The sequence below is a fragment of the Chaetura pelagica genome, unplaced genomic scaffold, assembly GCF_000747805.2.
Source record: "Chaetura pelagica isolate M959 unplaced genomic scaffold, ChaPel_1.0 scaffold625, whole genome shotgun sequence".
NCBI classification, from domain to species: Eukaryota; Metazoa; Chordata; class Aves; order Apodiformes; family Apodidae; genus Chaetura; species Chaetura pelagica.
Window position 1 is genome coordinate 126,976 of NW_009953499.1, and position 11,226 is coordinate 138,201.

At 58.9% G+C, this 11,226-nt stretch overlaps 1 protein-coding gene across 1 annotated transcript in view; it reads right to left on the reverse strand.

Moving 5' to 3' along the window:
- Window positions 1-6,670: 6,670 nt before the first annotated feature.
- CD79B (CD79b molecule, immunoglobulin-associated beta) overlaps window positions 6,671-11,226 on the reverse strand; it is a 5,593-nt gene continuing 1,037 nt past the window's right edge. The window contains exons 2-6 of the mRNA XM_009999323.1: window positions 9,354-9,395; window positions 8,308-8,616; window positions 7,421-7,539; window positions 7,119-7,160; window positions 6,671-6,769 (exon numbers count right to left, since the gene is read on the reverse strand). Coding sequence (XP_009997625.1) covers window positions 6,671-6,769; window positions 7,119-7,160; window positions 7,421-7,539; window positions 8,308-8,616; window positions 9,354-9,395 — 611 coding nt within the window. The remainder of the gene's footprint in view (window positions 6,770-7,118; window positions 7,161-7,420; window positions 7,540-8,307; window positions 8,617-9,353; window positions 9,396-11,226) is intronic.

Genomic DNA, 11,226 nt, shown 5'->3' on the forward strand with positions numbered 1-11,226 from the left:
TTTGAGTCATGGATACATAGATGAAAAGGTGGGGGGGGGGGGTTGGTTGCCCAGGGATGGGACCAGGGCTGGAAGGTTTCACCATACTCTGCTGTTGGTTGCAAAGCAAGGTTGGATCATCATGGGAAGACCCATCCCAACTCCCATCAGTGCTTTGCACCTGGTGGAATTTGCTGCAGGGGGTTGAGAACCCAACTGATTTTTCTTGGCCCACGAGTCACTCGTGGCCACCCTGGGAGACTTGTGACCCAAAGCAAGTGGGATGTTTCCCTCTTCGTGGTCAGTGGGGACATTTCCCAAGTTCAGCCCATCATGCTGGGGAGCTGGTTTGCCCCAGAGGTGACAAAGAGATGTCACAGACCAGGTGCCTCCTTGGGTGCCAGCCTGTCCACTGCAAATCCAGCTGCCAGAGCTCCAGGAGGTTCCTTCTGTCCTCAGCTGGGAAAAGATCTGGTCCTGAGCCTCCTCATTCTAGGATTCTGTGATTCCTGCTCTTGCCTGAGGTGCAAATGTGAAATATCTCTGGGTTAAGCAGAGAAATGGTGTGGAAGGGAGAGAGGGGAGATGGGGAAGAGGAGAAGTCACAGCACAGCTATCCCTGCTTTGAAGCAAACCAAGATGGAACCTGGGATGGGCAGTTCCAGAGGGGGCCTAAAGGACTTTTCCTCCCCATAAGGCACTGACTGTCACAGAGTCACAGAATAGTGGGGTTGGCAGGGACCCCTGGAGATCACCCATCCAAGCCCTGCCAGAGCAGGATCCCCCAGAGCAGATCCCACAGGAACACGTCCAGGAGGGCTGGGAATGTCTCCAGGGATGGAGACTCCCCCCCCTCCATGGGCAGCCTGTCCCAGGGCTCTGCCACCCTCCCAGCAAAGAACTTTCTCCTCATCTTCAGCTTGACCCTCCTGGGCTCCAGTTGGTGCCCATTGCCCCTTGTCCTGTCCCTGGGCACCCCTGGGAAGAGTCTGGCCCCATCCTCCTGCCACCCCCTGCAGATATTGATCAGCACTGAGCAGATCCCCCCTCAGCCTCCTCCTCTCCAGGCTCAACAGCCCCAGCTCTCCCAGCCTTTCCTCCCAGGCAGATGCTCCAGCCCCCTCAGCATCTTGGGGGCTAAGCCAACTCCTCTGGGCTTTGCCTTTCTGGTCCCAAATCCCTGCTCTGCCTCCACAGCTTCAAACCAGAGGGTTTGTCTCCTTCACCCTGAGGTGGTGGCCTCCATGTGCCCTTCCAGCTGGGAGAGCTCATCCCAGCTAGAGAACGTGCCTGCCTGGCCTTGAACAATACATGGGATATTCACAGTCCCAGACTGGGTTGGGTGGGAAGGGACCTTCAAAATCATCAGGTTCCAACCCCCCTGCATGGGCAGGGACACCTCCCACCAGCCCAGGCTGCTCCAAGCCCCATCCAACCTGCCCTTCAACACTGCCAGGGATGGGGCAGCCACAGCTTCCCTGGGCAACCTGGGCCAGGCTCTCACCACCCTCACACCAAAGAATTTCCTCCTCATGTCTCACCTCAATCTCCCTCTCCCAGTTTTCATCCATCCCCCTCATCCCATCCCTCCCTGCCCTTGTCCCAGGTCCCTCCCCAGCTTCCCTGTAGGTCCTGTTTCCTCAAACCAGAGCAGCCAGTGCTTAAACTTCAGGTTAAATGAGTTATTTATTTATTTTAAGTGTTTTGAAGAGTTTCCCACAGAAGCTCCTTCTCCTTTGACCCATCCCACAACGTGTCCCTGCACCTGCCCACACAGCAGGAGGAACTCCCCCAGTTTCTCCAACCAAGGAAACCCACCTGTGCCCCACAGAAGGGGGTTCCAGCCCCACAGCCCTGAACCTGCTGCATTTGTGGCCTTTTTTTAGCATCAGAAAGAGCTGCCCCAGCTGCAGCTGCTGGTGCCCAGCTGAGGAGCTGCCTCCAACCCCCTCTGAAAACAACTTCACAGGGTGCTGGGGTTGGCAGGGACCCCTGGAGATCACCTAGTCCAACCCCCCTGCCAGAGCAGGGTCCCCCAGAGCAGATCCCACAGGAACACGTCCAGGAGGGCTGGGAATGTCTCCAGGGATGGAGACTCCCCCACCTCCCTGGGCAGCCTGTCCCAGGGCTCTGCCACCCTCCCAGCAAAGAACTTTCTCCTCATCTTCAGCTTGACCCTCCTGGGCTCCAGTTGGTGCCCATTGCCCCTTGTCCTGTCCCTGGGCACCACTAGGAAGAGTCTGGCCCCATCCTCCTGCCACCCCCTGCAGATATTGATCAGCACTGAGCAGATCCCCCCTCAGCCTCCTCCTCTCCAGGCTCAACAGCCCCAGCTCTCCCAGCCTTTCCTCCCAGGCAGATGCTCCAGCCCCCTCAGCATCTCAGTGCCCTGGGCTGGACTCTCTCCAGCAGCTCCTTGTCCTTCTGCAACTGGGCAGCCCAGAACTGGGCCCAGTTCTCCAGATGGGACCCCCCAGGGCACAGTTAAGGTTGCCCCAAACCACCCCTTTATGGCCCTTCCTCCAGGGTTCAGGGACCTGCTCAGGGGTGATGATTTGACTCCCTGGGGCCCTGGGTTGGCTCTGGTTTCCAAGAGGCAGCATCATCCTGGGGGCAGCTGGAGCAGAGGATGCAAGAGCTGGTGAATAACCATGGTGGGGAGAGCAGGTCTGTTCCGAGAAGCCCCCGTGGTGGTGGCACAGAGTAAATGTCAATCCCTGGAGGGAAGGGAACAGTGGGTCCTGCAGCTATCAGGTGTTCTGTCACCCAATAGCCAGCAACATCTGGGGCTGTTTTTGTTTTTTTTTATATGCTCCAGATTGTGTTTAAATATGTCAATATCTGTTAGAGATGAGCAGAGCAGCAGCCACCCCAGCCCAGAGCCTGCCCTGCTGCCTGGTGCTGCTGCTGCTTCAGGAGGCTGGGGATGAGGGCAGGGAGGGATGGGATGAGGGGGGTGGATGAAAACTGGGAGAGGGAGATTGAGGTGAGACATGAGGAGGAAATTCTTTGGTGTGAGGGTGGTGAGAGCCTGGCCCAGGTTGCCCAGGGAAGCTGTGGCTGCCCCATCCCTGGCAGTGTTGAAGGGCAGGTTGGATGGGGCTTGGAGCAACCTGGGCTGGTGGGAGGTGTCCCTGCCCATGCAGGGGTGGGACTGGATGATCTTCAAGGTCCTTTCCAACCCAACCCATCCCATGATTCTTTAAGCCCACTCTGGAACTGCCCATCCCAGGGCATCTCCTTTAGAAATACCTGCAGGGGGTGGCAGGAGGATGGGGCCAGACTCTTCCCAGGGGTGCCCAGGGACAGGACAAGGGGCAATGGGCACCAACTGGAGCCCAGGAGGGTCAAGCTGAAGATGAGGAGAAAGTTCTTTGCTGGGAGGGTGGCAGAGCCCTGGGACAGGCTGCCCAGGGAGGTGGGGGAGTCTCCATCCCTGGAGACATTCCCAGCCCTCCTGGACGTGTTCCTGTGGGATCTGCTCTGGGGGATCCTGCTCTGGCAGGGCTTGGATGGGTGATCTCCAGGGGTCCCTTCCCACCCCTGACACTCCAGGACTCTGTGTTTGGTTGCACCTGGTGATGCTGGGACACTCCCTGTGAGCCCAGGGAGAGCTCTGAGGGCAGCAGTGTCCTCTGCCCATGCAGAGAAGCTGCTGTGAACCTCCTGGAGCCCCATCTGAACCTCCACCCAAGGCAGCTTTTCCCACCCAGGCTCTCAGCCCCTTCCTCCCTCCTCCTTTGGTGTCTCAGAGCAGCAGCAGATGCAGCCTGAGCCCCCCAGGGCAGCTCCTGCCTCTGCCAGGGCTCAGCTCCTCACCGTGGAGAGAGATCTCTTCCAACCCCACCATCCTGTGTTCCCTCCACCTCTGCTCCAGCACCTCACACCCACCTCCTGCCCATCCCTCCCTGCTCCTCTCTCTCTCTTTCCATGGTGCTCAATCCCCATTTCCCACGTTGCAGCCAAGCCTGGAGATGCCAGGATGACCCAGGTTTGTCCCTGCTCATCCCTGGAGGTGCAGTGAGGCAGGAGCAGCAGGGAACAGGCAGAGTGTGACCAGGAGCTGGGCTGGGCACCACGGGCTCAGCTGCCAAAGCAGCTCAGATACCAGCCTGCTGGTATTCTTGGTTTCCAACACCTGCATTTGTCCCCCAAAGGAGCAGCTCATGAAGCAGCACCAAACTCATTTACAAGTTCCTTTTTGGTTTTCTTCAGAAAGAGGAAAGAAAACAAACCCCTCCTCAGGGTGGCCCCGTGTCCACCCACCCACCCTACCCTGAGCACCATCTGAACAAGGGAGGGACCTTTCCCTGCAGGTCTGTGCACTCCCTGGGTCCTCTTGAGCCCCAGCATGGGGTGGGTGTGTGGAGAAGACCTTCCCAGGCCTATGGCTGAGCTCTGACCAGTGAATCATAGGATCTCAGACTGGTTTGGGTGGGAAAGGATGTCAAAGATCATCTAGATCCAACCCCCTGCATGGGCAGGGACACCTCCCACCAGCCCAGGCTGCTCCAAGCCCCATCCAACCTGCCCTTCAACACTGCCAGGGATGGGGCAGCCACAGCTTCTCTGGGCAACCTGGGCCAGGCTCTCACCACCCTCACACCAAAGAATTTCCTCCTCATGTCTCACCTCAATCTCCCTCTTCCACTTTTCATCCATCCCCCTCATCCCATCCCTCCCTGCCCTTGTCCCAAGCCCCTCCCCAGCTTTCCTGGAGCCCCTTCAGGCACTGGAAGCTGCTCTAAGGTCTCCCTGGAGCCTTCTCTTCTCCAGGCTGAACAAGCTACAGGGTCAGAGGGGCCCTGGCCTCTCTGAGGTGGGACAGACTTTCAGCCCCACAGTCCTTGTCCCACCAAACCCACCAAACCCACCGTGCTGAGCTGGCCAGGCTCCCAGCACAGCCCATGGTTACTCACAGCTTTACATTCCTGCCTGAGCTTGGGGCCCTGACGAGGTGAAGTTTGGTTTCTATCTAATCTGGACTCATGAAAAGCTGCTCCTTCATCCAGGACATCCCACCAACCCTGGCATCAAGGTTATGGGACACCCTTGGATGGGGCATGACAGGATTTAGGTTGGACCTTGGGAACAGTTTCTCCCTGGCAAGGGTTGTCAGGGCCTGGCCCAGGCTGCCCAGGGCAGGGGGGGAGTCCCCATCCCTGGAGGGGTTTCCAAGCCCTGGAGATGGTGCTGAGGGACACGGGGCAGGGGTGGCCTGGGCAGGGCTGGGGGAAGGGTTGGGCTGGATCTTCTCCAACCAAAAGGATTCCATGATTCTGTGATTCTAGGATGGAGCAGGATGTGAATTCACCCATTGCCTTTATTAGGACTTCAGGAAGCAGTCAGACACTGGTGTCCCACAAGGTGCATCTTCCCCAGAGGTTCCGAGCTCCCAAGTGTCCCTCACCAAGGGGACATCCCCTGACACGGATCAGCTTTTGCCTGGGGAGGAGCAAGACTTGTGCAAGATCCCCTGGGGCAGAGCTGCCTCCCCAGCTTCTTCTGTAGCCTCTGGGGAGAAAGAGGTGCTTTTGGAGGATCTTCCATCTCAGAGAACGTGACCTGCTGGACACATCCATGGCTGGAGAGCTGAACCCAAAAGCCACTTCTTGTAGCACCCACGGGGTGTTGCTCACCCAGGCTCTTCTGCCAGGGCTGCAGTGGGGTCTTGCAGCCCAGGAGGGTCCTTGCAGCATGGAGAGGGATCATTCCTGGCCCTGTCCTTCCCAGGGATGGTGGGGCTGAAGGGGACCCACCTCCCACCCTGGTGCTTCCATTGCATTAACCCCACAGGAGCTGAGCACCCTGGGGTGGGGCTGCCCGGGGGTTTGGGGCCAGTTTGGTGCTGGGGGGAACTGCAGGTGACTCCTAATTTCTAGGTAGGCTTCAGGGGTCCATCAGCAGGGTGGTGAGGGTGGGAGCTGGGGCAGGGCAGCCTCGGTGGGCACAGCTTGGACATGGCAAAGCCAGGAGCCAAGGGCAGCAGGACCTGAGCTCCACCTGAGGCTGCTGGAGGTGGCCCAGGATCCATCAGAGCTGTGGTCCAGGGGCCTGTCCCCGTGGTGGTGGGTGCAGGACCCCTCACTCCTCTCCTGGATGTTCCCCCACTGTCCACTTGGCCTTCACGTCCCGGAAAGGGGTGATGTCCTCATAGGTGGCCATCTGATCCACCTCCAGGCCCTGCACCCAGAAGAAGGAGGTTGAGACATGGGGAGGGGTCCATGGCTGTGGCCACAGGGCACCCCCCACTTGGGACCCTCCCATGGGTCCCATCTCCAGGCTCTCCCCAGAGACTGGGGCAGCTTCTGGGAGGGGGCCGAGGGGGAGTCCTTCCCAGGGATGGTGGGGCTGAAGGGGACCCACCTCCCACCCTGGTGCTTCCATTGCATTAACCCCACAGGAGCTGAGTACCCTGGGGTGGGGCTGCCCGGGGGTTTGGGGCCAGTTTGGTGCTGGGGGGAACTGCAGGTGACTCCTAATTTCTAGGTAGGCTTCAGGGGTCCATCAGCAGGGTGGTGAGGGTGAGAGCTGGGGCAGGGCAGCCTCGGTGGGCACAGCTTGGACATGGCAAAGCCAGGAGCCAAGGGCAGCAGGACCTGAGCTCCACCTGAGGCTGCTGGAGGTGGCCCAGGATCCATCAGAGCTGTGGTCCAGGGGCCTGTCCCCGTGGTGGTGGGTGCAGGACCCCTCACTCCTCTCCTGGATGTTCCCCCACTGTCCACTTGGCCTTCACGTCCCGGAAAGGGGTGATGTCCTCATAGGTGGCCATCTGATCCACCTCCAGGCCCTGCACCCAGAAGAAGGAGGTTGAGACATGGGGAGGGGTCCATGGCTGTGGCCACAGGGCACCCCCCACTTGGGACCCTCCCATGGGTCCCATCTCCAGGCTCTCCCCAGAGACTGGGGCAGCTTCTGAGAGGGGACAGAGGAGGAGGTGGATGCTGGACGTGGTCAGAGCTTGGTTTGGTTTTCCCAGCAGCTCTTTATGGTTGATGTGCAACCAGCACCCAGGAGGAAGGTGCCCTGATGTGCCCCAGGGCTGGTGGTGCCTGGAGACCCTCAGCAAGGACCCAACCAGGTTGGTTCAGGCTCAGGTGGACATTACACAGGTATTTCTAGAAGAAATGCAGCATTACCTCATAGGTGTGGTCCTCCTCTGGGCTTTTCTTCTCTTCACCCTATGGAGAGGAGAGTCCCAGGTTGGGTGTCACCAGCACCCATCAGGATCTTCTGTCCCTTGTCCCCATCCTGGTCCCCTCAGGCCACAGGCAAACCCAGGCAGTCCCCACACCCCATTGGAGATGCTCAGTTCCCACATCAGCCACCACATCAGCCCCAAACCCTGTCCCTGCCCATCCCCATCCCTACAGGACACCACTGTGACCAGCACACTGGTGAAACTGGGGACACCCCTGCTCCTGGAGACACTGCCACTTACTTTATCTAGGAATAAGAGTGTGGGGACGCTGATGAAGATGACCAGCAGGATGGACTGGATGATGATGATGGCATCTTTCAGGGTGTTCCTGTTCCTGATCTGCTGGAGGTTGCTGTGACCTGGGAGGAGCAGCAGGGGAAGAGCCCCAGGTCCCACCTCTGTGCCAGACCCCCGAGGAGTGGGGACAGGCTCAGCATGGCCACAGGTTTGTGTATCAGCAAGAGTGGATGGAGGGGACCAGGGGGACATGTCCTCCCTCTTGGGAGAGACCAGAGCATTGCAACCTGCCCCTGGGGTTGGCACCAGGGACCAGCTTTGGGATGAGATGCTTGGGCAGGACCCACCACTGGCTGATGTACCAGGGACTGCAGTCCCTGGGAGGTGGTTCTGCAGGATAGATGTGCCAGGGCCAATTGGGGGGTTGTCCTGCTGCTTGGCAGTGAGCAAAGAAACCTCTGCTGTGCCATGGAGCATCTACTGGTGTGTCTGAAGGTGTCATGGACAAGGGATCATGGTTTAAAACTGGCAGAGGGAGATTGAGGTTGGACATGAGGAGGAAACTCTTCCCTGTGAGGGTGGTGAGAGCCTGGCCCAGGTTGCCCAGGGAAGCTGTGGCTGCCCCATCCCTGGCAGTGTTGAAGGGCAGGTTGGATGGGGCTTGGAGCAGCCTGGGCTGCTGGGAGGTGTCCCTGCCCATGCAGGGGTGGGACTGGATGGGCTTTGAGGTCCCTCCAACCTTCACCGTTCCACGATTCTCCAGTCCCACCAGCACAGGGAGAGGTGGGTGCATAGGAGCACAAAGTAGGGTTCCCATGGAGGGGGCAAGGCTGAGAGGAGGAGAAGCAGCATCTCGTGGGGTGCAGGGAGGTTGGGGAGGTCCCACTCACCCACGACCCTGAGCTCTGTGGGGCACGGCCGGGGCTGCTCCTGCACCGAGAGGTTCCTGCTGCCGCAGATGTAGATGCCGCTGTCCCTGGAGTGGACCCTGAAGATGGTGAAGTTAATCAAGTTGTCTTTCCTCTCGATGCTGTAGCGGGAGGTGTTGAAGTCCACCTCCTGGAGGTCGTGGCTGTCCCCCTGTGTTCGGTACCACCACATGCCCTGGGGGTCCTGGGAGTAGCAGATGAAGTGGACGGGCATGTTCCTCTTGGCCGCCACGTAGCGCGGCTGCTGGTGCACCAAGGGGCACCCCCCCCCTGCCAGGGGACAAGGTGGTGATGCTGAGCAAGGACCTGGCACCTGAGGAGCAGCAGAAATAAAGCCACTCCCTCAACATCCCCCTCCCCTCCCCTCCAGCATCTCCCAAGTCAAGACCTTCCCACTTCCATGGGTCATTTTGTTTCTGATCACTCAGGTTTGCTTTGGTGAATCTTCTGGGGGTAGAAATCCAGAGACTTTGGGTCCTGATGTGCTTTTAGTGGACACCCCAGTTTTCTGGCTTCACTTGGATTCTTTTTACTGCTCCCACCTCTGTTTGTTAGTCCCAGCTCCCAAATTCCAGCCTGTTCTGGCACGAACCAGGGACCTGTGTCCTCACCCACCTTCCCTCACACTTCCACATCTGTCACCTTGTCCTGTGGTTTGTACTTTTGCCCACATTTTGGCCCCAGAGTTGGTGAGTTGGGGTTGCAGCCCTCATGCTTAACACCCCATGGGTGGGGATGGCACAAGGTCCAGCCCCAGGGCATGGCTGGTCCATCCAGATCCAGAGGAGACACGTGTGTGTTCTTTGGAAAGACAAAATGGACCCAGCTTTGGAGAGGGAGAGGAAGATGGAGGGGCTGGGGAAACGCCATGGAGGAGGTCACCCCTATGTGGTGGGGAAGGGCTGTGGGTGCTGGAACATCCCCAGCACCTTCATGGTACAGCCAAGGGGTTGGGAGGGACCCTGGGGACACACGTAGGGAAGAGGCAAACGGGTGGGAGAGGTTACCTGTGCTGTTCCAGGTGCTGTTGGTTTCTGCTGAGATCCCACCTGCAAGACAGGAGAGGGGCCTTGAGAGTGGCCAAGAGCTTGTGGAGGACAAGCCTGCTTGGATAAGCATGTGTAGAACAAATCCATGTAGGACAAAACCCATGAAGGACAAACCCATGTGGGGCAAACTCGTGCAGGACAAACCCATGTAGGACAAACCCATGTGGGGCAAAACTATGTAGGACAAGTCCACGTAAGATAAACCCATGTAGGACAAGCCCATGTGGGATGTCCCCCATGAGATGGAGCACACAGTGTGTCCTTTGTGCCCACCCAGTTTGGGAGGGGGTGCTTGGGAGCAGCCACCAGAGCCCCACTCCGAGGACACGGAGCAGTGGAGAGTTGGGTGCAAACCATTCCCTTTCCATCCCAGCTCTTGGATTTCCTCTAAGCTGCTTTCTGGTTGCCATCCCAGTGAAACCTGCTGTTAACCACCCCCACCCCAGCTGGTGTCCTTCAGGCAGGGTCAGAGCCCTCCCACCCTTGATCTACACTCTCCATTTTCTGGGCCTACAGGGAGGGACTTTGGACAAGGGCAGGGAGGGATGGGATGAGGGGGATGGATGAAAACTGGGAGAGGGAGATTGAGGTGAGACATGAGGAGGAAATTCTTTGGTGTGAGGGTGGTGAGAGCCTGGCCCAGGTTGCCCAGGGAAGCTGTGGCTGCCCCATCCCTGGCAGTGTTGAAGGGCAGGTTGGATGGGGCTTGGAGCAGCCTGGGCTGCTGGGAGGTGTCCCTGCCCATGCAGTGGGTGGGACTGGATGATCTTTAAGGTCCCTTCCAACCCAAATCATTCCATGTTTCCATGACCCTATGAAACACTTTCTGCTGGGGCTTCCCTGGGCTTGGAGCCCAGTGCTGGCCAGGGAGGTTCTCAGACCCCAGGACCACCCATTGCCCTGGGAAAAGGGGTGGATGGAGCCATGGGACCTGCCATGCAGTGCAGGAAGTGGGGTGAACTGGGGACCCCCCAGCACCCATGGGTGCCCCTGTGCCTCGGTTCCTCTTGCTGCAGCTGGGCAGGAAGCCCCAGCCCTGTTTACTGCCCCGCTTCAGTGCCCAGCTCCAGCCACTGGGGAGTATTTGCCAAACCCCTCCAGGGAGGGTGGAGGAGAAGCTGGCAGGGTTGGGGGGGGGGGGGGGGGGGGGGGGGGGGCTGCACCCCCTCCCAGCACCCTGGGGCAGCTGCAAAACTCCTTATGCCCCGAGGAGAAGGAGGAAGGTTCAGTTCCTCAGCCTGAGCTTTGCCCTGAGTCTTGCTGCCCTCCTGCAGACCTTCCTGCCCTGACAGCAGCTCTGCTGGCACCTCCTGGCTCCTCACCAGAGTCTCCTGCAGGTCTGTGCTTCCCTGGTCACCTCCAGCACCTGCATCTCCTTTGCCAAACTCTCCCTTCCAGCCTTATTTTGGGTTTTTTTTAGCAAGATGGGGAGATGTGCTTTGGGTCTCCCTGGTGGCTGAGCTCCTGCCAGCCAGGACACAGGGCTTTGCTCTCTCTGTTTTGTTGCTGTTTCTAAACAAAGGCCAGGCTGATCCCTCACCCTGAAAGTCCTCACACCCCTCAAAGCCAAGGTTTTTAATGCAGTGATGGGTGGGCTGAGCTTCCCCTGCTCCCCCCACGAAGCCTCTATGAGAGCCAGGATGAAACCTTGTGACCTCGAACTCGTGCTGGACTTGGGAGGCCACCCAGCATAACCCATCGAATCCCAGACTGATTTGGGTTAGAGGGACCTTCAAGATCATGTAGATCCAACCCCCTGCATGGGCAGGGACACCTCCCAGCAGCCCAGGCTGCTCCAAGCCCCATCCAACCTGCCCTTCAACACTGCCAG